The sequence below is a fragment of the Amphibalanus amphitrite genome, unplaced genomic scaffold (genome assembly GCF_019059575.1).
Source record: "Amphibalanus amphitrite isolate SeventyFive unplaced genomic scaffold, NRLGWU_Aamphi_draft 000632F_arrow, whole genome shotgun sequence".
Classification (NCBI taxonomy): Eukaryota; Metazoa; Arthropoda; class Thecostraca; order Balanomorpha; family Balanidae; genus Amphibalanus; species Amphibalanus amphitrite.
This window is the reverse complement of record NW_024882126.1, coordinates 169,465-195,671: the sequence shown is the minus strand read 5'-3', so window position 1 is coordinate 195,671 and position 26,207 is coordinate 169,465. Positions and strand designations below refer to the sequence as shown.

At 48.0% G+C, this 26,207-nt stretch overlaps 2 protein-coding genes across 3 annotated transcripts in view; both read left to right on the top strand.

The window, feature by feature from the left end:
• The window catches only part of LOC122363644 (probable indole-3-acetic acid-amido synthetase GH3.9), a 36,247-nt gene extending 32,951 nt beyond the window's left edge, over window positions 1-3,296 (top strand). Inside the window, exons 4-6 of one of the 2 annotated variants that reach the window (XM_043333159.1) lie at window positions 419-635; window positions 2,404-2,600; window positions 2,667-3,296. In XM_043333159.1, the coding sequence (XP_043189094.1) occupies window positions 419-635; window positions 2,404-2,600; window positions 2,667-2,691 (439 nt within the window). In that variant the 3' untranslated portion in view covers window positions 2,692-3,296. Of the gene's footprint in view, window positions 1-418; window positions 636-2,403 lie in introns of both variants that reach the window. The other variant, XM_043333158.1, reaches the window with a different exon arrangement.
• A 16,099-nt stretch (window positions 3,297-19,395) lies between these two features.
• The window catches only part of LOC122363641 (calcitonin gene-related peptide type 1 receptor-like), a 45,186-nt gene continuing 38,374 nt past the window's right edge, over window positions 19,396-26,207 (top strand). The window contains exons 1-3 of the mRNA XM_043333147.1: window positions 19,396-19,506; window positions 23,148-23,348; window positions 24,246-24,411. Coding sequence (XP_043189082.1) covers window positions 19,450-19,506; window positions 23,148-23,348; window positions 24,246-24,411 — 424 coding nt within the window. The 5' untranslated portion in view covers window positions 19,396-19,449. The remainder of the gene's footprint in view (window positions 19,507-23,147; window positions 23,349-24,245; window positions 24,412-26,207) is intronic.

The window sequence follows — 26,207 nt, the reverse complement described above, 5'->3', positions numbered from 1 at the left end:
TTTTGGATTGTTTTGTATAAAATGTGGATGCAGTTTATTCAGGTCTTTGTATTTGCAGCCAGTAGCCACACATCGCTTGATTGCTCGTAGATCGTTCCTGGCGCACCCCGGGTTTTTGGTATCATTCTACCATTTTATACCGCTCTATCAATTGATCTCCTGTAGCAACAGACTATGCTTAATGTCCTTTACTTTGCCTGTCGCCGATTCACCAATTTACACGCAGCTGCACATGACCTGTCGTCGGGTTCCCCAGGTCGGGCCAGTCTCTGAACGTCTGCGGCCCCTGAACTGTCCTCGGGTTCCTCAGGTCGGGCCAATCGCCGAACGTCTGCGGCTCGTGACCTGTCCTCGGGTTCCCCAGGTCGGGCCAGTCGCTGAACGTCTGCGGCTCGTGACCTGTCCTCGGGTTCCCCAGGTCGGGCCAGTCGCTGAACGTCTGCGGCGAGAAGACCTCTGAGGAGGTGTTGTTCCGCGCGCTGCGCGACGCCGCCCGGCAGTGGCCCTCCCAGCTGAAGGACTACACGGCGGCCGTCAGCCAGTTCGCACTGCGCCGCCAGGGCGACCTCAGCCTCTGCTATATCCTCTTCATCGAGCTGGAGGGCGAGCCGCTGACCGAGACTCAGACCGACCTGGTGAGTCGGGACTGGGACACAGTCCGACTGAGACACGGACAGACTGAGACAGACCGAGACACAGACCGACCTGGTGAGTTGGAAATGGGACACAGTCCGACTGAGACACAGACAGACTGAGACAGACTGAGACACAGACCGACCTGGTGTGTCGGGAATGGGACACAGTCCGACTGAGACACGGACAGACTGAGGCAGACTGAGACACAGACCGACCTGGTGAGTTGGAAATGGGACACAGACCGACTGAGACACGGAGAGACTGAGACAGGCTGAGACACAGACCGACCTGGTGAGTTGGAAATGGGACACAGTCCGACTGAGACACATACAGACTGAGACAGACTGAGAGACACAGACCGACCTGGTGAGTTGGGACTGGGACACAGGCCGACTGAGACACGGACAGACTGAGACAGACTGAGACACAGACCGACCTGGTGAGTCGGGACTGGGACACAGTCCGACTGAGACACGTACAGACTGAGACAGACTGAGACACAGACCGACCTGGTGAGTTGGAAATGGGACACAGTCCGACTGAGACACGGACAGACTGAGACAGACTGAGACACAGACCGACCTGGTGAGTTGGAAATGGGACACAGTCCGACTGAGACACAGACCGACTAATACACAGAGCGACTGATACACAGACCGACTGGAGACACAGACTGAGACACAGACCGACCAGAGGCGTCTTGCACCAAACTACCTAGCTAGGTAAAATCAAAAACCGGTTTCAGAATAAGCTAATCTAACGGTGGTAAATTTGTTTGCAATAGCCCAATACATAATCCTACATGTGCTTGCTACATTTTGCACGCAAATTGTTACATTTGAGACTTAGACTGGGTATACGATGCAAAATAACCCAAGCATTGGTGCAAGAGGATTTTGGTGCAAGAGGCTTCTGGTGAGTCGGGACTGGGACACAGGCCGACTGAGACACGGACAGACTGAGACAGACTGAGACACAGACCGACCTGGTGAGTCGGGACTGGGACACAGTCCGACTGAGACACGGACAGACTGAGACAGACTGAGACACAGACCGACCTGGTGAGTCGGGACTGGGACACAGGCCGACTGATACACAGACCGACTGATACACAGAGCGACTGAGACACAGACCGACTGAGACACAGACAGACTGAGACACAGACTGAGCGAGACACGGACCAACCTAAAGACACATCAACTGAAATACAGACGACTGAGACACATGCCAACTGAGATACAGACCGGGGACACAGATCAACTAAGACACGGACCGACACACAAACTGACACACAAATTGAGACACAGAGTGAGGCAAGGACCGACTGAGACACAGGCTGACTGAGGTGCATGCCGGTGAATGAGACACAGACTGACTGAGACACGGACTGAGTGAGACACTGATTGCGTGTGACACAGGCTGAGACATAGACTGAGACACAGGCCGACTGAGACGCAGTGACTGTGTTCCCACACCAGCTGAGACAAAGACCGATCCGGTGAGGCAGAGGCCGGTCTGTGCCTCACCAGATCAGGCTGCAGAGGCACAGTGGAGGTACTTGATAACTCCCAGGATATTGGGAAAAGGGACAGCTATTGTCCAATAATGACTGCCTGGCCAGAGCATGTGCGATGACAAGATTATCATGAAGGTCGTGAAATGCCTGTCGCTATTTATTCAAGTCTCTATTTGGCCTACTTTATGTACCGATTAGTCACCCCCCTGATTTGGTTTGCACCGAGTTTGTGACTGCGTGTCCGTCGGCAGGTGGACGAGACACTGCGCGAGCAGTCGGAGGAGTACGCCAGCTACCGGACGCTGAGGAAGCTCTCCAAGATGACCGTGCACCAGGTGGCGCCGGGCACCTTTGCCCGGTTCCGCTCGCACCTCATTGAGACCACGGCCGTGGCCGCCAACCAGTTCAAGATGCCGCGCGTGCTGAAGAGCCCGGACAGTGTCGCCTGGTTCATGGACCACGTGCAGAAGTAGAGCGGACAGTATCGCCTGAAGAGCCCGGACAGTGTCGCCTGGTTCATGGACCACGTGCAGAAGTAGAGCGGACTGCCGGTGATGGGTGACATGTTCGACAGGAGAAAGACAAAACGAAAATGTTGCCTTTTCAATGCAATTTGAAGAGTGAATACCAGGGTCGGAGCTTCCTACCGAGGGGTGGGGCAGCTGCCCCAGCAAATCATTTTTCGCATTGAGTAGCTTTGAAATGTTTGCGTAATGGAAAAGATTATCTCCATGTAGGTTTGACGACATTTTGCCCCGCAACCAAGAAAAGGCTCCACCAACTGAGCAATGATGAAATGCAGATGTGATGCGTGTTTCTGTTTCTCCCGGAGTGTGAAGTAATAGTAAAAAAGCATGATTTGAACACTGTCAATTTCCTTGGACCTTATTGATCAGTATCTGTAAGAAATAAGAATCTTGGTTGATCCAGGTGGGGGACGGGACGTACGTGTATATCGCCTGAGGTGGTTGGATGTCGAATTGTTTCTTCACTTAATGCTCAATGCAATCGCTGCGACTTTTTACAAGACCCTCTCGTGATCATTATTCCTTCCTTTCAGCTGCTGATCTCGCTATTTTGACTATCCCCACGCGAAATAAGATGAATTAAGCCAACATTAGGTTAAAAAATGAATATTATGACACAGAACACTTCTTTTGAAGGCGATGAGTTGAGCGGTTGGGAGCCTCACGAAATATGTTGCAGCTATGACGCGTTGCATTAACTAGCACACAAATATTGTGCTCAAAAGTTTGGGCAGGAACCTCGCAAGCACTTGTTGAATAACGTGTGTAGTATTTAGTCTCGTAGCAACAAGTAAGCGTTGCGAAATTTCGAACACTATTGAGTGCGCCAAGATTGCCGACATTGACGAGGTCAGGTGAATGTTGTCAGCTGATATAGTAATGATGAAAAACGATTAAATTTAGCTTATGTTTGATATTGCAAGCAGAAACTTGTTTCTTAGCTATACGGTAAGCTTTGCTTACGATATAGCTTACGGTCTTAGCTGATGGTAGTAAATAAAGCTTTGTAGGGATCAATTTAACCCTCGCCCGTATAGGGGGGGTCGAACGGACCCCCCCCCATGGTTTTTCGCGAATAACTCGCGTAAAAAGCGGCCGATCGCGACGAAACTTTCAGTACCTTCGCGTTCATCAATTTCACACCTACCCTGAAAATTTCATGACCCTGACCCAAATGACCTTTGACCTGTGACCTACTTTTCGAGACCATGTTTGGCTGGAATCGCGATTCGGCGTATGTCGGCTCGCATTAGCCGCGTGTTTGCAGTCTTTTCGTGGTTTCAAGCGTTGAAACATATGATATGATGTTGCCCCCATGCATTAGGGTGGGTGTCAAGGTCACCTGAAGGTCAGGTCAGGTCATTGACCTTTGATGACCTCGGTTCACTTTTTCGAGTTTTACATGTTTCTAGGCCAATTTTTTGAGCTGAATTCCAATTTAGCAACCATATGAACATTTACGAAGTGGTTTTGGTGCCTTCGTAACATGTTACGAAGCTGTCAGAGGCGGTTGCCACCTACTACGAATACCCTTACTGGTTGACCTGACCTGACATGACCCGACCTGGCCTAAATACATGAAGACATCATCTGTGATCAAAACTAACATGATATTCGTGATCAGCACCCCGAAAAACCCCATAGCAGCCACACTTTACGACGTTCTAACAGGTCCCGATTTTCCCGCCTTTGGGGGTCATTGACCTGACCTGCAAGGTCAACCAATGACCTAGGACCTTAAAATTGGGTATCATCGGCTTCCTCTCGTCACGGGCAACACGCTCGTTTTTTTCCGCGAAGCTCTAGCTCGATCAGGGGCGAAACGGCAAGGGGGGGGGGGGTCCAACGGACCCCCCCCCCCCCCTTATACGCTCGCGGCTGGAAAAACACCAATACGGGCGAGGGTTAAACCATCCTTCTACCAAATGTTTGAAAAATTAATTAAATGTAGTGTGCCACCTTTGAAAGATTTCCCATTTTATTTTTCCTAGGATAAGAAGCTTCTGTTTTTACCTAATATCGCAAAAAAAATCAAAAATGGGCCTGGAATAGTGCCTTTTTCGCCTAAAAGTTTATCGGTTTTTCGATATGTATAACAACTGTAGTGGGCTGACCTGCAAACAGGCGTCGGCAACAATCGCGAATGGGGCGCACAGCAAAGGTCATTTTAGAGTTACGACCATGTTACGACGTACGGGAATGAGTTATCAGCTGTCTAATCGTAGACAACAGCCTTAAACTGTAAGCCTGTATTGGTATTGTTTCTTTTATTTGGCTGTCAAACATTATTTATGGTTTAAAATATGATTTTATGTAAAATAATTGATATGAAAAAGCCGTCTCTTAAGTTATGACCCCATTTCACCACACGCAAGTGGCAGAAATGACAATGATCAGCTGACGCATTTATCTTGGCCGAAGTCAGAGCGCGCGGCCCGACGCACCACCACCGCACCACAAAGTATGAGCAGAAGCCGCGCCCAAAGCCAGGGCCCCGGTAACGTGAGGTAGCCGAGTCGGGGCAGCGTGCGCTGACCCAAGCCGGGGCCGCAGCTTTGGGCGCGGTCTACCGCATCCCCGCGGGCAGCCCCGGGCTATCACATGACACCGGGAGGGTGCGCGGCCCCGGCTTGGGTCAGCGCACGCTGCCCCGACTCGGCTAACTCACGTTACCGGGGCCCTGGCTTTGGGCGCGGTCTACCGCACCACCTAACAGGCGTGTTCAAAACCGCAGGAGATGATGATGAACGGGTTTATCGAAACTTGATTGGATGAGCATATCGGTAATAGCGATTTCAGTGTGTGCATTTATTGTTCATAGTGGTGTGAAATGTGGTTGGGGTACGACCGACAACCCATCGGGGCGAATTTCGCACTGGGGTACTCAAAATTTGAAGAATTTAAGGCCTTTCCATGAGTTTTGAAGGTATGGATAAGTTCTAAAAATCCGGTTCTCCTTATCTGGGCCATTAACTCCATACGGTCCAGGAAAGCTGGCACACTACCTTTAAGGCTACTGAATATGGTGAACAGGGTCGGGAAGAGGATCACGTGACTGCGGCCACCACCTGTCAAGCCTCTGAGAATCTTGACTGATCAGCTATCATGAAGCGTCTGTTTTTTAATTTTGTCTTCTGTAATCTTTCCGACTCAGTGAACGACGGAATGCAGCGCGGGCATGCTGTGCCGCAGAACACAGCTGGCGGGACAGCCGGCGCACAGCGGGACAGCCTGCCCACATAAAATGAAGGATTCCCTATATCTGTCCGAGAAGCCCAGGCATGATCATGAAGAACCTGGCGATGGATGATTAAGGCGACCGGCTGCCCCAGGCACATCAACGAGGAGCTCAATGAGAGGTGTGTGTGTGTGGGGGGGGGGAGGGGGGGGGGATCACTTAACGCCCCTGCGGCTACTGACGGCCGCTGATTAATAGGGAGAAGTTCTGTCGGCCCTCAGACACTCTGAGCCTGAGAAGTGAGAAGATGACATGACGAACCCAGGGGTGCCAGCAGCCTCGACTGAAGTCTGGAGGGCGCTAGTGGCTGCAGCCTGTAGGGATGCTGATGGCCGGAGGCTCGCCAGGAGCCTAGAGCGCGCCAGTGGCCGAGGACAGATTATTATACCTAAGAGATTATTACATTATGTATGATATAGTATTATAGTATTGTAGTATTATGGAGGAATATTAGGGATCTTCGCTGGGCCGGTAATGACGACCACTACACACCTGATAAGGGCGGCACTTGGCACTCGACAGGGGCGGCATCCTAATCTTTAATAACCACGAGTTTAAAAAAGTCGACAGCCGAACCATTCATCACGTACGTCATCTTTAGCCAGTTCCCGGGCCGTAACGGTTTGGGTATCGTCGGCTTAAATCACCGCCTGTTGGCTGATAACCGGCCACCTGCCTCTCTCCAAGCTTCGAAGGGCGGCATTATCACTTTAAAGTGCCCATCCCACCTTAACATTAGCTTTGAGCTGAGATAGCCAGAATTAGTTCCCTGGCTTGCACTTACCGGTTTGGGTACTCACAACATCAAGAAATGGCTCAAATCGAAAATATCTAATTTCAAAGATGCAGCACTTGGATTCAGAGGGGCTAATGCATTAGAATGCCCTCTGAATGTGTGACGTCAGCGCAGATTTAACGATTTTAAATCTTTTACTTAAACGTTTGGTAGCATGCGGTAGTATATACTATATATGAGTTCAGTGCTATATATACTGCTTTGCGCGCAACAAGTGCCGCACTTTCAGCTGCCAAATTATTGCTTCAAAATAAGTCGCAAGGAACAGCGGAGATCCCAAAAAGTAAACATAATTAAAAGCCTAGGTAATATCTTGAAAACCGGTGAATATTTTTCAGTGAAGTTTGGTAAATATTGGTTTTTGCTCTTTCTGAACCGAGCGACATCACTTTCCTGCCAATTCATTAACTTTTTTGAAGGTGGGAGCCGGGAGGGTCCCTTTAAACGTCACCAGTATTGGTGTTTTACCAGCTCTGCTACCGTACATACATAAGACAAGGGGGGTCGTCGGATCCCCAGGGGGCTGAGAAAAAAGTACGCATCGCAAAAGTACGTGTGCTAAGTGTACGTCAGTAAATGCAGATACGAAGGACAAAAGTAGGTACACATCGCAAATGTTCGTACGTAAGGTGAGGTAGCTTCGTGAAAAAATACAAATCTTCCTCCACAGCCAACGTTTTACGTTGGTATGCAAAGGCTGAGGCATGCTTAGCACGACCATTTCATTGCACACGCTATGGTCCCTCTTAGTTGGCATATTCGCAAATTGCATTTTAAAAAAGACGTTTTTGCTCCTAACTTCGTACGTAGGGTCATAACTTCGTGAATTACCAGCATCTGCGATGCTGGGCTCCGCATCGCGGGACCGCAGGTTGTTTGAGCAAGCACCTCTGTAAATGCAGCAAAAACGCCCGCCGCCAAACGAGAGAACGAGCATTGCACGTGCAGCCCGGAGTGGGTGTGCTACAAACTGACGTGCACGGTATCGTATTCGCTGTTCTATAGCGGTGTGCCAAATTTGAGTGCAATCGGCCCGGCCATTTTCGAGATCTGAAAGCGTCACCCTGCACGTGCGCACGTGCAAGCTTTGTCCAATTGACTTGTGCATGAGACCCTATTCGCCGGTCTCTAGCGGTGTACCAAATTTGAACTCAATCGGCCCAGTCAATTTCAAGATCTGGAAGCGACCGCCGACCCCTGTAGGGTCATAACTTCGTGAATTATCTTTCAATGATAATAAACAAGCTTTTGTTTTGGGATGCCGCAGAAGTGAGAAGCTTTGCTGAATTTGGTGTCTTTCAAAACCCGTCAGCGTATCTTGCATGTTGCCTTCAGACCATAACTGGTGCTTTCCCTCCTTGCCTGTGGCTAAGCATAAAATCGCAGCGGGCAGCGTACAGGTAAATTTTGGCAATGGAAAATATTAGTATATATCTTTTAGGAAAGAGTATAATAAGAACCTGGGTGGCTTTTCAGGGAATTATGTATTACTTTACTTTTTCATCACGAAGTTAGGGTTCACGAAGTTGAGAACCTGTACAATATTTTTTCATTTGGCAGCATTACAAAGGTTTAGGGAAAGCGGGACAAAAATGTCGCCCACTGACATACATGACATGGACCTAGCAAACCAAACACCGCTTGGTTATCCTCTATTCGGCAAGTTGAGAAAGGTACACTAATTCAAATAAACCCAGAAAAAGAAGAATCGCCATCGAAAAATATGTTTTAGGTTATACCATATAGGTAGGAGAAGACGGGGAAACACCGACCCCCTTAACCTTTTAGGGTCTAGTCACGTAATTTTGGCTACATGGTCAATCTCTCAGTTTCATATGATTGTCGTATTAATTTTACATGAATATCACGCAATTGTTTTTTTTTGTAATTTCGTTCATAATTGCATAATTCCACATTTAGTAAAAGTCTACTTTTTCGGGGTAACGTACCGCCCATTGGGTAACAACGTCCGAGCTCAGCAGGCAACGAACTTTGCAGATTGCTGAACTATTAAGTTGTGTTTCTTATCGTAAATTTCGAGGCGTTTCAGTATAATCATCAAATGCAGTGGGAACAATTTTATTATATCCCTGGTACAATGTAATACCTACTCATTTATAAAACTAGACGATCTTAAGCCCCGAAATTTCATTTTCTCGAATTTTATCATTATCCTGTAAAAAGAAAGCATAACAACAACGTTTTTTCTTTATATGAAATGCATCACTCCTGGGTCAGGTATCACAATGTGCTATTAAATACCAAATTGTTCAAGTGGGTGGTGCTACCCAAGGGTCTGTATTTTTCGACAACATCCTTCAATATGCCAGCACGACAAAAATGGCGCTCGAGCAGAAGCACGAAACGTTTTGATAAGTCCTAATTATGGCAAAAAATACCACTTTAGGACTATTCCCTGTCAAATAAGATACGTTTTCTTCTGCTAATTATGCTAGAAAAAGTATAAAACGTATTCACGAAACGTAAAATTTGGAACTTCTCGCAAATCACCTAAACTAATGCGGTGCACTGCTCATACCTGCACTTCTGTTGACGTCACGCTGCCAAAAGACAGTCAGCTGTCGCCCCTAGACCTTTTCATATTTCTGATATGGGGGTGGGCGGTGTTCACCACTAGGGCGGTGTTCCCCCATTTTCCCCTACCCAAATAAACCGAAGAAGGGACAACTGCTAACCAAAAAGTCACTCCCCCTACTTCCCGAGCCTCACAGGATGAGATGGTTGATAGCGCTGTAAGTCTTTATATTTCTGAGCAATTGCGAATCACGAAGTTGAGGATTTCACGAAGCTACCTCTCCTTACCCTACATATAAATTACGTATGAACAAAAAGTGTGCGTTGGATTAGATTAGCCTTGGTTAGGTGGGGCTAGGCTAGGTAAAGTTAGACTGGGTTAGGCTACATAGGTGAGGTCAGGTTAGGTTGTGTTTTTTTTTTTGCTATGTGTAATGGTGTCCTTATGTACTTTTGCGACACCTATTTTTACCCCGCGAATCCCCCCAGGTTATGTCTGTTGTCGAGGTTATATCCGTTGTCGAAAGGTCTCTGTTAGAGTAACCGGACAAAAGATCGTAAAGCAGAAGATCGTATGGCAGAAGATCGTAGGCAGTTGATCGTATGCAAAATATCGTAATGGATAAAGATCGTACAACATAATGCTCGTATGGACAAAAGATCGTATTCGCTAAAGATCGTATTCGCTAAAGATCGTCAAGGAAAATGATCGTATGCCAAAAAGTCGTAATGGATAAAGATCGTACGACATAATGCTCGTATGGACAAAAGATCGTATTCGCTAAAGATCGTCAAGGAAAATGATCGCACGCCAAATGATCGTATGAGATAAAGATCGTACAGTCAAAATATGGTATTCACATGGTGCAGCCCAACTCCAGCGCATACAAAGCTTATCAATTTCTGTGTTCGCGTGGTAAGTGACCGTCGTAAGCTCGACCATACATTGATGTTATTTCAGAGCTTAGATGGCTCAATGACACCTAAAAGCAACGCGTTGTATATGTGCCGAATAAATGAGTGTATGTGCTGCCGTTTTCATGTACCTTTTTGAAGTGAATACAACTAAACCCATGTTCCCCCCCCCCACCCCCCACCGCCTGGAAGGTTAAAATGTTGCTTAACCCTATTCCTGGCGGGCTCCGCCGGGACAAGAAACTGGCGGGGGGGGGCCGATTCGGCCCCCCCTTCAGATCTCAAAAACTACACATCGCAGCGACAAACGGCGAACGGCAATTGATAGGTCGATTAAAGATCTACAACTTTTACACAAAACATTTTCAGGTCAGGTCAATATTAAGGTCACCAGAGGTCATCAACGATAAAATGTTTTGGAATTAGGTACCTATGTATATAACTTTTAAACTAAGAAACATAGAGACATAACACCAATACATTTTTTGTTGCTCTCGCCGAGGCGATGCGAAATAAGTATGTGATGACCTTCACAGGTCAATTTGAAATTTGACCTGAGGTCAAGGTCAGGTCATTCATCAATGAGGTTGTGGGGTATGGTCATGCTGCATACCAAACGACGCGCCTTGACCAGGCGAGCAGTTTGGTACCACTTACAAGTCTTTAGCACCATCATGTCGTGATTTATTTACAGAAAAACGATTTATGACGTCACATGACCTCAGATGACCTTTGCCGGTGCCCCTGTCAATTAGCGGCACCAGGATCATCACCGATGAGATAATCTTCCATAATACTGAAAGAATTGGGTGGTTTTGACTCGTTTACACGAAGCAGGAGGCGTTTCAATATTTTCCCATAGGCTTGCAATGTAAAGGTCACGAGTCTGGCCTGACCTCAGGTCACAGATATGAAAATTCTGAGATATACAAATTGCACATACTGGTACCCTAACTAAAGCCTGAAGAGAAGAAATTGATCGGTCAAAAACTCTAGCTCTGGCGTGATTGCAAACTTTTCTGAGGTAGGGTCACCAAACCGCCTCTGGTGACCTGACCTGAGGTCAGATCAACTCAAAATTTTCAGAAATGTTGCGTAAAAGCCTTTTAGTAAAAGTCAGAAAATTTGAGCTTCCTAGCTCAAAGCGTTTGGGAGAAATAACCAAAAAACCTCAGGGGGGGCTCCTGAGGCCCCCCCCCCGCCAGGAATAGGGTTAAAGGGACCCTCCCACCTTCAAAAAAGTTAATGAATTGGCATGAAAGTTATGTCCCTTGGTTCAGAAAGAGCAAAAACGAATATTTACCAAATTTCACCGAAAAATATTCACTGGTTTTCAAGATATTAGGCTTTTACTTTTGTTTACTTTTTGGGATCTCCCCTGTTACTAGCGACTTTATTTGGAAGCAATAATTTGGCAGCCTTAAAGTGTGGCAGACGTTGCGCGCAAAGCAGCGTATACCACCACGTGTTAACGATGGTTTTAGTCTAAGATTTAAAAATCGTTAGATCCCCGCTGACGTCACAAATTCTAAGGGGGCATTCCAATGCATTAGCCCCTTAGAATCCGAAAACTGCAAGTTTGATATTCCATATCTTCGAATTAAAGCATTTTTCGATGTTGTGAGTGCCCAAACCGGTATCATGGCCACCAATTTGGCTATCTCAACTCAAAACTAATGTTAAGGTGGGAGTGTCCCTTTAAGCGGCTCAAGTAAACGGCGTTAAAAAATAGTTTTTCCTTCGCACTGTTACATTTTCATATTGAATCGTCATCGCTTTACGAGTCATCAACAGATGTTTATCGCGTTATCACTATCGAAGTCGCAATTCTCCTAGTTATAGGATCCTAGTTTCAATCCAATCCTAGTTATAGGAGTCAATTATCGGGGTTACATGGGCACAGTAAATACGTATTTAGCCGCTAATTCGAATTAGGAACGCATTACCGACTCATGTAGCCACCTGCTAGTACGAATCGGCGATCCGATCCGCGGTAACATGAGCAAAGCAAATACGTATCACGATCGGATTCACCGCTAATGCGAATCAGGAGCGTACTACCGACTCATGTATCCACCTGCTAATACGAATCGGCGGTCCGAACAAAATCCGCTGGGAAAGAGGCTTAGAAGCGAATAGGACCAAGATACGTATTACAGGAACTATTTCTTTCCAAAAAGAAACATTAAAATGCAAAATAATAGGTATTTTTCATTTGCTTCTTTGAAATAATAATTAAAAAAATATGTCGGTATTTTGTCAAGTTTTCAAAAATAAATATAGTGAATTCGGTTCGGGCCGTATTTCACAAGAACTATTCTTTGCTGAATGGAAGCGTCAAAATGCAAAATACTAAGCGTTTTTTTATTGGTTGCCTCGTAAAAAATAGCAAAAAGAAATGTTGGTATTTCGGTTTAGTCTTTGAAGGTGAATGATAAAGATAAAAAAAAGGAATAAAATATTTTTATAGATAATTTTTTTTCTGACCAACCTGCTGTCGCTGCATGGCGAATCAGTGCTCAGTGACTTAAAACAAGAAAACTTTGTTTTCATTTTTTGATTTCATGTTAATATTTAATGTTTTTGAGCCTATCAAATGATATAAGTATTTAAAATTAGTTCAGTCGTCCCGGTAAATGCCGCAACTGCGCCATGACTGTACGCTAATCCTATTCCGTTTGTGATGCGAATTACCGGCTTTCGAGGAGTCAGCCCGGGTGAGCCAAACAAGATCCGTTTGACGTAGATAAAACGAATTAGTCTCATGTAACCGGTGCCGTAGATACGTTTGCAGGGAGCTGATGCGCATTAGCGTAGTGCGTATTTGGAACGGATCGCTCATGTAAACCCGGTAACTGTTATCGAAGGCCGGTTAAAGATGTCTGTTGTCCATCATTGGTTCGAAATCGCCCCAGTAATTACCGAGTTACTGAAATGGGAACAAATTTGGCACCTCTTCTTTTTGTATTTTGCACGTGCATTGGGGGTCACTCACATAGATCAAGGGTATCCGACCTTTGGTAGAAGGGATGCAGCTACCCCACAGGGGAGCACTGCCGCTTCAACCCTATTGGCCGTAGTGTCTAACGGTGGCGGCCATATTGCGCAGACCAGGAACCGGCTGCCGCCTGTGTTGAGGAATAGGGAATTCGGGACCTCGATTTACGTTTGCGGCCGCCGCATCCGTTACGTTCAAGTTACGTAGATACGGAACCCGGCATCTTACGCAGAACTGAGTGGGGAACACGATCGTATCTTCAGAATTCCTCAAATTCACTCTCCGGACCTATATTTGCCCCGGCCGAGGGGGTTGATTGAACCCACCTCGCTAATGCGCCGCTAATTAAACTAGAATTAAGCGGTTAAGTGGTCGTTTGCGACAAAGCATAATGCAGAGCGACTGGTAGGAACCCACTGTAAAGGTCCCGGGTCAACCGGTGACCACTGAGGTCAGGTCAAGTGATCTAAGGCACGGGTTTGGTTTTTGGTAAATAACTTCGCCAAAAATGGCCGTAGAGCCGCGATTTTGGCATTATCGTGTTCAGCTAGCTCAGGCGCATCGAGTGATATACTTTTTGTTCGGGTCAGGTCAACTTAGGGTGTTGATCTCAGGTCAAGGTCAGGTCAGCACCCCCAGGTCACGAAGTTGGTCGAAAGAGGTCATGTTGCATATCATTCGATTCGGCAGGTCTTCCTGAGTCCATTGGTGGCTTTCCCGACTCGCTAGCTCAATTTGATCGGGAGTTATTGAGGAAAAACTGCGACCCTTGTGACGTCACAAATGACGTCACGCAAGGGCAACAATGCAAATATGAAGCATAGAACCTTGCAAGGAGTGCATAAAATCATGATTCTATATGCTTGAGATAGTTTCAGATCATTCTCGGCGCCAAAATAGCAATTTTCATATTTCCCCATTGACTTATAGGGGTTTAACGTATTAGTTCCTTGTATCTGGTAATTTTTTTTTAGGATTTCACCTTATTTTCCGCTCAATTCTGCGTAAGATGCCGGGTTCCGTGTCCACATAGCTTGAACGTAACGGATGCAGCGACCGCAAACGTAAATCGAGGTCCCGAATTCCCTATTCCCCAACACAGGCGGCGGCCGCTTCCTGGTCTGCGCAACATGGCGGCACCGTTGGACACCATCTGGCGGCCGATGCGCCTTCCACATTATAGAGTTCAGTGAGCTACCCTATAAAAATTACCGCAAGACAATCGCTCAAGCCGCTGCTGAGATATGGGCCTCTCAAAATCATTACTTTTGCAAAACTGCTTGAACACCCTTGACTTCTCACGTGGCACGTGCCACGACGGCCACTGAGATGTATCAAAAGTAGTCAATTACGGGGAAGAAGGGTTGGGGCTACCCAGCAAAAAAGACCGCAGGCTAGTCGGTTCAGAGGTTGCTGAGATATAAGCCTCTCAAAAGCGTTAAGGCCTGGCTACACTATGCGTTTTCTGCGTGCGTTTTTTGCGTGTTTGCGTCTTTTGCGTGATATTGTGCTAGTAAAAAACGATATTACGTTTTTGTACTGCTTTTTTCATACTCAATTTTAGCTAATATAAGAATTGCATTACCTTTTATACATAACTTATGTAAAAGTTTTATTAAATATAGCTTTCTTCTAGAACGATATTACGCAAATCACGCAAACACGCAAAAAACGCACGCAGAAAACGCATAGTGTAGCCAGGCCTTTACAGGCCGGGCCGGGCCGGGCATATCTCATACTGAGATTTTCCCGTTATATTCAAAAGACATCGCTTCGCTCGCTGCGCTCGCTCGCTCGTAACAACACTATTCTATACGATTATCTACTTTACGAACGTAACGTTACGATCTTTTGTCTTACGATCTTTTGTCACGTAATCAATCAACGCTCGTGGCTAACAGGTGCCGCTGTCGGCGCCAGCTGGTGAGGTATAGGTGTCGCTGCAGGGCGGAGGCGACACCACGGTCAGACCCAGGGTACATTCGGGTCAGGTCAGACTAGCAGAGCTCTGTCGGACGCTCACCAATGAACCACCAGCTACTTACAATGGAAATGGGGACCTGTGAGATCGTGTCGACCAGAGACTCTCCCGGCAGTGCATCTACAAATTAAAATTCTTAACCTGCGCCGGGCCGGGGGGGGGGGGAGTGTTTGAACATCCCTCATGCGGTTTTTCGCAGATATCTCAAAAACGGCGGCCCGAAGCGCCGCCGTTTTTAGCACACCTCTTAATGCGTCTTTTCCACATATGTTATGAAAATTTCAGACCCAGGGCTTTCAAGGTCAGGTCACTAGGTCACGTCAAGTGACCTCACCTCAGAAAAAGTTCCAATCCTCGTCAGAGCTACAGCGGCTGGCTGAACGATCGCCTTGAAACTTTCAGCGATTTATAAGAGTAACAGGATGTACAAAATTCGTATCTCGGAATTTTGATATCGGTGACCTAAGGCCAGGTCAATTTTACGATCTCTCCATTATAAGTCAATGGGAGAAAATTGAAATGCGCCTCTTGTGGACGAATGATGTTCAAAACCCTCTCAAACATCGGTTCATGGGTAAACATGACACACTGAATCGGAAAAATGCATCGGTGACACCTCTGTGTGCCCCTGAGGTCATCTTAGGTCATGAACGGTCACCAGCAGTTTTTTGGCTATAACTTTTGATAGAGACGTGCTAGAGCGATGAAAACACGTCAGCTGTATTCAGTTCGGCGATACGGATCGACCGATATGCAGCATGACCCTTTCCGGCCAGGTGATGACCTTGACCTGAGGTCAAATTTTCAAAATGACCTTTCAAGGTCAGCGAAAAGTTCATTCGACACGTCTCGACGAGAGGAACACGATGCTGGCAAAAGTAATTTCGTGGAGCTTGCTTGAATTAAAAGTTATTACCGAAAAACTGTTTTTGATGAAAACGGCTATTTTTACAGTTTTTGCTCTCTGGAGGCTAAACCGTTGAACTGAGGTCAAATCTTAGTACATTATTCAGAAAAGTCTATGAAAGAGCAATCGAATGCGCTTTCCGCGGCGCTGTAGCTCTATTGGTTCCCGAGTTAGCCATTGGCAGTTTCCAAAATTGTTGAAATGGCCTACATTTGACCTTTGATGACCTCTGGCGACCTGCTGGCCTTTGATCTGACCCAAAAAATGACTGAAGCTATTCCGTCATTATTTTTGACGCTCTTTCGAATGCCGCTTACCGCGTGCTGCTACGTGGCCCAGGAGCCGAGTTAGACGAGGGGGGATGTTCAGACACCTCCCCGGCCCGGCGCGGAAGTCGCGGAGCACCGGCCCGGCGCGGGTTAAAAAGTAATATGCAGGCAGGGATCGAACTCAATAAGGTCATGACCTGACCGGAAAAGGTCATGTTGCATATCAGTCGATGCGTCTCGGCATAACAAACACAATGAGACCATCCCCAGTGTTCTATCTCTTTCCAATCGAGAGTTATTGGCAAAAATCTGTTTGTAGCCTCAAATGACCTCGGATGACCTTTCTAGAGGCTATCAGCAAAAAAGACACCCTGGTCGTCACGGGTGGTCCAAATTATTGTGATTCTGAAATATTTGGACTGTTCCTATGCGTACACAAGGATCTAGAGGCATTTTCGTTTTTCTCCATCGACTTATAATGGAAAGGTCACGCCACTGACCTGACCTTAGGTCACCGATATAAAAAATCCGAGATATAAAAATTGTAGGCGCCCATAACATCATGCAATCCACCAAGTTTAAAACCTCTCTGGCAAACATCGCAGGCTGGGCGTGATTGCAAACTTTTTTAGGCTTGGTCAGTTAACTTGACCTGGTGACCTGACCTGACATGACCTGGGGTCAAAAATTTCACACATTGTCCAAAATTGATGTTCAAAAAGCTACTCCAAGCGGCGCGGCGCGGTTTTTTATTCACACGAAAAAAAAAAACGCGACAGGGTGGTAACATATGCCCCCCCCCCCCCCCACTGGGGCGAAGGTTAAGTCGAATTCGAAACTGATGTCAGTCCCGTCCTATAAACATGCATTTGTCGGTGCCTTCTGAGTCCTGCGCGTGCTTACATATGCATCACAGATGTGCCGTCTGAGAGCAGCCGGCTGACGGCAGGTCGATCAATGTGGGGGCCGACTACAAAACAATGAGCTGTGAGCGTGGCATGCCCTGGAAGAGCGCTCCTCTGCGACTGGTCTGCCTTGTAAATGACATATCTACTGACAGCTGGCTGACGGCCCTGACGGCCGTCCTGAACTGCCCGACGTGCCCCCGCACAGCTCTCCTCAATGCAGGCGGGATGGCCCGTGTGCCCGCATTTGTATACCGTATGTACGGCACGCCGCCGCGCCGTCAGACCTGGTGAAACACTCGGGGCCCTTTCCAGAAGCACTTAAAGTGACCATCCCACCTTAACCCGTGCCCTGGTGGTGGTGGGGGGGGGGGAGGGGGCCCCCTCAATAGGGCCCCTATAAGGAATAGGCCCCCCCCCCCTATTCCTTGCCCCCTCGTATCTCCGAAACTACCGGACGGATCCGCAAAATTCAAACGGCGCTCGAAAGCCCTGTCAAATTTGTTGATGGAACTCCAATTTCATTGGCCTCAGGGTCACCGATGGCGTCACAAGTCAGGTCAAAGATAAAATGTTTTGCCGTTCACGGGTCTTCTAGAAAATGCGCTATATCATCGAGTAAAACGCATTTTATCGAAAATCAGCGATAGGGCGTCAGTTGCCTAGTGCATATGTTGCTATTAGAGGTCACTGATAATACCAGGTCAGGTCACTAAGGCACATGAATTGAACCCAATGATACAGGTGTGCCAAGGTGTTTTTGTGTTAGAAAAATGTGGATTTCTGTCAAATGCTCAAACCACCATTCCCCTACCGTCGTGTGGTATGAGCTGCCGCCGGCAGGCGGACGGCGTCCCTCGGAGGCCGGTGGTGTGGAAGCCGGCGGTGCGCCAACATTCGGTGGTGCTGAGTAGTCGGTGGATCGTGGCTCTCCAGAGCAGACTGAAGCAGTTTCACACACTGCCACCGGAACGGCGCCATGCCTTTGTTAGGACGGGACGTGATCGACGTGCCGGAGATCGGAGCAGAGGTCGGAAGCTTTCCGACTAGAGTTCGTCCAGGATTGTCCGGCGAGAGCTTGCCACGGCTATCGCTTCAGCCGCATGGGGCAGGTAACCAGCAGTGTCCGTTAATTTAAGACCACAACTATTACAACATATACCTAAGTCGGTATACCTGTTATGAAACAGCTTTTCGTCAATGTAAAAATGCTCGCTGAAAAAAAAAATGGTCGATGAACAAGCGGCAGTAAAACTGATGGGGGTCGATACCTACACAGCCGCGGGCACGGACGAACAGACGGACAGACGGACCGTGGGAACAGTCGGAGGGACAGTCGGACGGACAGAGGGACAGAGGGACAGACGGCCAGACGGACCAGTGGGACAGACGGACAGACGGACAGACGGCCAGACGGACCAGTGGGACAGACGGCCAGACGGACGGACGGACCAGTGGGACAGACAGTCGGATCGGACGGAGAGTGGGACGGACAGAGGAACGGACAGACGGACCAGTGAGACCTACGGACAGACAGTCGGACGGACAGACAGTCGGACGGACAGACAGTCGGACGGACGGACCAGTGAGACCTACGGACGGGCACTCGGACGGAAGAACAGACGGATGGACGGACAGTCGGACGGACGGCCAAACGGACCAGTGGGACAGTCGGACGGACAGAGGAACAGACAGACACTCGGACGGACACTCGGACGGACAGTCGGACGGACAGTCGGACGGACAGTCGGACGGACGGACAGTCGGACGGACAGTCGGACGGACAGTCGGACGGACAGTCGGACGGACAGTCGGACGGACAGTCGGACGGACAGTCGGACGGACGGACAGTCGGACGGACAGTCGGACGGACGGACACATACAGACGGACGGACAGTCGGACGGACAGTCGGACGGACGGACGGACACATACGGACGGACCAGTGGGAGAGTCGGAGGGACGGACAGACGGCCAGACGGACCAGTGGGACAGACAGTCGGACGGACAGTCGGACGGACAGTGGGACAGACAGTGGGACGGACAGTGGGACAATGTCCGTGCGTTTATCGCCGCCGGTCAGCGGCGTGTCGTCGTTATCTGTCGGCGCGCGCCGGTCAGCGCCGCCGGCCGCCGCCGGGCGGTCCGCGGCCGTCCTCAGTCGTCCGCCGCGCTCCGCGCCGTCCGGTCGTGCCAGGGGTGCGGGAGGGAGGCGGGTCCGAGCCGACATGAGGCTGCCGGCCGGGCTGCTGCTGCCGCTGCTGACCCACCTGCTGCCCCAACAGGTGAGCGCCGCCCGCGCCGCCGACAGGGCCGCGCCTAAACCGACTGATGGTGGGAGTGACAGATCCATCACATTTACTGCTTCCTGCAGCGCATAGAGAACTTGCCGTCAGTTCATAGGGGCATAATAGCAATAAACACTGTACAATTGTTGAAATAACATTCAACTTCACAAACAGCAGCTGTTAGCTCTCAAATGTAATTCAAGTGCATTTACAATGCAGGTATAAATCACTGTCATTGTTATCGAAGTGACGGAAGAAAACAAGCCGAGCAGCTGACCAGCTGAATCCAACCGCCTGGCTGGTCACTCGTGTGACCTCCATTAGGTAAACTCATTGTTATCGGACGATAAGAGGACACGCTGGGCGACATCTTTGAACTCGGAGGACGGCCTTGTTTAGGTCCGCGCTACTTGGAGTGGTTGTCAATAGCCATTAGGCCGCGGCTCGACCACGGTCGTCAGCTCCCGACAGGTATCCACACACCAGGAAGGAAGACACGCAGTACCCACGAAGCTGCCCCTGTACTCCCGCATTCAGCCTTTTCATCCGGCACTGAGTACTCGATCGCTCCCATCAGGCGCTCAGTCGTGATTTCAGAGAGTGCATAGTGCATACATTTAATGCAAGTTTAATCTTTCGTCACATAATCACGAGCCAGTCTTAGCGGCAGGCATGCATCCGTGCCGCGTTTGGTCGTCACCCTGAGGAATACTGTGGATCAGTGTGGATCAGTGTGGATCAGTGTGTGCCAGTGTATGACAGTGTGGATCATTGTGGATCATCGGTGTGTGATAGTATGGATCAGTCACAGTGTGTATCAGTTCAGTCGTGAACACCACAGGGAAATAACCACATCACAGTTCATCGTGGACACTACAGGGAAATAATCAACATCCTGTTCCGCTCAAAAGCTGATTCGTGACGTCAGAAGTGATTAAGAAACTAATTTTCTGACATCAATGCGTCCCATTGACTTCCATTTTGAGGCATATATTTTACAAAAAAAAAAAAATCTGAACGCCTTAGACAGAACTGTATGCCAGAGGAAGAGCATAAAACGTGAGCACACAACGTGTGAGCAAATGATAATATTAGCCGTTTTCAAGACAGGCTATCTGGCGAATGCACCTAATTTGACCAAATCTGCACCAAATCTCTTTTACGATAAATATCTTCGTATCATGATTTTTTTTCAGTGTATTAATCGAAAACAACGTCTAATAGTTTTAAGAAAAATGATGTAAACGAGTCTAAGCATCTGTGGAGCCCAAACTGATAACTTTTAACCCTCGCTCATGTAGGGGGGGGGGGTTGGTGCAACCCCCCCTGAGGTTTTTCTTAGCTACACGCCGAACAATTTCAGATAGCCTGCTCAAATTTTCAGTACCTTTTGGGGCATCCTTTGCGCAACTTTTGGTATTTTTGTTTTGTCAAGGTCATGTCAGGTCACGGAGTTATGACGTCATAAAGGGAACAACCTCCGGCCAGATTTACGCTAAATTGGAGATTGCTTCACATTGGTATAAATGCCGACTGACCTGACACACTGATGGATTGTTTTAGAATCACAACTGGCTGATTTGACATTGGCACAATGTCCGTTGACCTTTTGAAGGTTACTAAAGGTCAAGGTAAGGTCAGTGACCTCGGTTGACCTGTAATGACTTCTTGCACTTGTATGCCTTTTCGGGGCATTTTGATGCCCTGAATTCGAATTTGCTATCCATTTCAGGCATCTTCGGTTGTTTCTTGTGGCTCATTTTGGGTCAGGGTCAGGTCAGTGACGTCACACGCCTGACGTGACCCAATGCACAAATGACCTTGCAGACTTCCGATGCTCCCAACGCATCATTTTTAGAGTTATGACATCGAAACAAAACACAGACCAAACGATAGAGAATTGATCAAGGATCACGATAGTAAAGGTTTCAAGTCGATATCTCTTACCGTTTTGCCGCAATCGGCGCGGAAATCTGAAAAAGTTAGATTTTTTAGAAAATTTGACCTTTGACCGGTCATAAGTAGGTCAAATGTTGACTTAGGACCAAAAAATATACCACCAATCGCGAGATCTCGTTGAGAGCAATCCGTTGGTGGTCTTTTCCGCTAAGCTCTACGACGCTCCGTTTTCAAACGCCAGGGGGTGGGGGGGGGGGGGGGGTGTCGCACCAATATGGGCGAAGGTGGCAAAACACCGTTTACGGGCGAGGGTTAAGAACACACTGAACGTCATTTGACCCAATCTGCACCAAATCGGCATCAGATGGCCGTCACGAAAACGGCTACTGTTAACTGAAGAGCACCGAAGAATTGCGGATGCTCAATAAAGCGGCTGGCAGTGCAGTTATATGAATGAAATCAGGAACATAAATAGTGGCAAAAGTACAACATTTTCACGGTGAATCCTTATTCTTTCGTTTTCATGTCAACCGATACCCGTACAGCGAATGATCCGGCCTCAAAGTCCTTTTGAAGCATAATAAATACCTACGAACGACATTTTGAGACAGGACGGTAACAAACTTCATTTGACGCGAGTTAGCTAGCATAAAATGAAATATGATAACAATTTGCTATTCGAAAGTCAATTTTTGCAAGTATTCATGTTCCTGATTTCAGGCATGGCACGGTTGCTCCCAAGATTCTTACAGGTAAGGTTGGGTTGGGACGCTAGTCACGTGATCCTTTTCCCTGCTTTTCCCAACCCTACTCACGATTTTCATAAGCTTTAAATAATTTTTGAGACACTTTGCACAGAGGCGTTTGTAGTTAATTTATCTACATAAACTAATTCAATGATGTTTGAAATTAACAAACCCATTTTTACTCGCAATCTCAAACAAAAGTTGAATTTATTCGCGTTTCATTAATTTAATCAGCTGGCAACCATCACCCATCGTCCTCGATGTAGTCGAACTTGGCGCACTCGGATAGTGTTCGAAATTTGTGACGCTTACTTGTTGCTATGGCGACCGGGCAGTACCTACGCTTTCCATTCGTCAACAAGTGCTTGCGGAGCTGCCGCTCACACTTTTGAACACAGTCTTACAAGTTACAGCGTCAGTTTGTGTGACGAGTCATATCTGAAACATGTTTCGTGAGGCTCCAAAACCATTCAATTCATCTCCATCAAAAGAAGTGTTTTGTAACATTTTTGCTGTTTTTTGGGCTTACTTGCTGGCTCCATTCATCCTATCTTGCGTGAGGATAGTCATCACTCGGGGACAAGTCGTTGAAAGCTAGAAACAGCGACGAGGAGAAGGTCTTGTAAAAAGTCGCAGCGATTGCATTTAGCATTAAATGACGAAAATATTTTACCCCCCCCCCCCCCCACCGCCTCAGGCGATCACGTGCCGTCACCCACCTGGTTGCTTCCACCGTGAGTCCATTTTAATGAGCAGCATCTGTAAAAATTAGAATCTCTACAGTGTGACAACATTATTCTTTGATCGTAATCCCCAACATGAAAGCCAATGGGGAGCTCGGCCGCCACATAATAAGTTTCTTGGTCGCCTCTGACGTTATAGATCAGCTTCTTGAGCGCCCAAGTTCCTGATCAGTTCCCTCTAGTGTGGCTGTCTGAGTTGGAGTGCCGTCAGTGCGGGCGCCGCTGACGCCGCGCTCCGTGTACCCCGCAGACGGCCGGCGCCGAGGAGCCGCCCACGCCGGATGTGTGTCGGTTCCGGGACGGCTTCGGCTACCCGGCCGACGAGTTTGACCTGGTCACGTGCGCCTGGTGTTACGCGTACGCCGGGCCGCAGTGGTTCCCGCCCGACGGCCGGCTGCAGATCGGACAGCACCGCTTCCGGAGGCACGACGGCAGCGACGCCGTCACCTACGTGAGTGGCTGACCGAGCCCCCAGCGCGCGTCCCAAACCTAGAGCAAATTCAGAGGACCCTGGCCATAGCTGGCTGGTGGGTGTCACTCACTGGTGGCTGCAGCGGTGGCTGCAGAGGGGACTGGTGGCTGCAGCGATCATTTCCCGTACCTACATAGTCTTTGTTTACGAGGCTCACTGTTTGCTCTGCTTCACACATATTTCACTTAGTTGCAATTACGTGCACAACACATCCTCCACGCGACCTATCCAAAGAGGCACACTCTCCCAACTCGGCGGTTGATGGCTTAATGCTTCAGAGCAGCACGTCTCTGGGCACATATGTAACTATGTCCCTACAATATTAAGCCATTGTGGCGAAAGAACCGTGCTACTGCGGGAAACACGCTCCACCAGTGACATGCGGTGCGTTAGAGTTTCCAATAAAATTATATCGCTAAGCCGGACATGGGCGAATCGGGGTGATCCGTTGTGTCATTCGCATTAGGCGTTGTTTTATTTGGCGCCCGGGCGCTCAAGACAACCACCCATGACCTACTCCTCCATATGGAATAGGTAGTATGTCTCACATTTCAAGCGCAGGAAGCTATGAGTAATGTCTCAATTCACGTATTATGTTTGACGTGCTGTCAGCTTTCAGCGATCTTTGTCAGCATTCGAATATCTGCCAAGATCACTCGTTATAAGCGATGCATATCAGAGTTCGGCGCAACACGACGCTGTGGCCACTGTGACCGCTAGCCTCTGTGACCGCTGACCGCTGACCGCTGACCGCTGACCAATGACCAATGACCTGACCACTGCACTGTGACCGCTGACCACTGAACTGACTCCTGTGACTGCTGACCTCTGACCGCTGAGCGCTGACCGCTGACCGTCCCCGGGCCGCTCCCCCAGTACCTGTACTCGCTGGACGGCAATGTCACGGTGCTGGCCAACGCGTCGGACGCGGCGGCCACGGCCACCATCTCCGCCACGTTCGCCGAGCCCCAGTACGCCGCCAAGTGGCTGGGCTGCTGCCAGAGCTCGCACGCCTGCTGCAGGAGCGTGCTGCGCCGGCCAGGTGAGAGAGGACCGGGGGAGGACCGGATGGGGACTGGAAGAGGACCGGGGGAGACCGGGGGACCGGGGGAGGACCGGGGGAGGACCGGGGGAGCGGGGGAGGACCGGGGAGGACTGCGGAAGTCGGAAGAATGAATGGGGGGGGGGGGGAGAGATATCGGGAAGAGGACCGGGAAGTGGAGAGTGACCTATGACCTATGTTATTGACTTATGATACCTATGACCTATGATGATACCGCCGTTGACCTATGATACGTGCTACTACATAGCTACTTATATAGTTCAATGGCCGTTACCTTTCCCCTATAGTTTGGAACACTGACCATCCAAATAATATGAGTGCCCATAATGCATTGGCCTGCCTTGATCTGGGCAGCAGTCTTCTTATTGGACACACCACAGGCTTTATCCACTCCTTCCTCGCTGAGGGCTTTCAAGTAGCGATGCTAGTGATAAGGGCATCGTAATTAATCCGTAAAGTGTTTGTTGATCGAGTCATAAATTTATCAACTTAGTGAAGTTGGGGCTCAAAGGGCTTGGCGTGGCTTCATTTTTGATATGGTTGCACATTGCACAATCCACATCGATAAGGGCAGCTTGTTTTCGCTCAAGTCGTTGAATGGTCTGACTTCATAATAAGATAATAAGAGGACTTCATATTAATGTGTTTTCAATAATATTCATCTGAAAAACACGTAATAACAGGGGACTTTTGACGATTTTTTTACCATTTGACTTTCGTCTCTTTGACTTTTTTGTCATTTGACTTTTATCTCTTTGACTTAGGTATTGTCTGTTTGACTTTTTATTTTTAACTTTCGACATTTTGACTTTTATCCATTTTGATTTTTACATTTTGACTTTTATCTGTTTTGACCTCCCGCATTTGATTTTTTGCTTTTGACTTTTATCCGTTTTGACTCTTCACGTTTGACTTTTCTCCTTTTTGACTTTTTGCTGTTTTGACTTTTCGTTTTTTTTTACTTTTTACTTTTAAATTTTTGACGTTTTGACTTTTATACATTTTGACTTTCTTCCATTTGACTTTTATCCCTTTTGACTTTTTCATTTGACTTTTTGTGTTTTTACTTTTTGTCTTTTGACTTTTTGTCATTTGACTTTTTGTCAGGTTACCGCACAATGTGTAATTTAAGAGCTTCGTTTGTGATTCTGATTCTGTGATTCGTTTGATATTCTGTTATATTCTGAGCTGCAGATCACAATGAATTAACGGCGCGTGTTTTCTTTAGTGGCCTGTAGTTGCAGCGCCGTGCCAGGACGTTCTGATGCCACGTTCTCCCTAATTGAATCGGACGGCAGGCCTGTCTAGTCTCAGGCTAGTCCCGCACCTTCACACCCTGTGCTGAATTTCCGAGAAGGTTTTGGCCCGCTATGTGTGAGGATGTGCTATCTCCCGCTGTGCCCAGGGCTGCCATCGAAGAGCGCAGAATGGGAGGAAGGAGTGGTTTGTGCCGATGAAAGTTTAAAATGGCACGATATACTAAATTATGGAAACCTTATTCTTAACCATGCAAGACTTCGCCTTTAATGTTTGTCTCCATCGGTTCAATTATTGACACGGTCACAATGGCGGATGCAGCCCTGTGCAAGTATACAACAGCGTACAGTGAACACTGAACATCATATCATACACCACTCTACTTAAGAGGTCTATGTTCTACGGTGTCTTTACAACGGTAGTCTATGAACATGTAATATATCATACATGCAGCGCTCAGCAATACCTACTGCATCGTTATCCTTAAATATCATTATTCAGCAGGTTATTTAACCCTC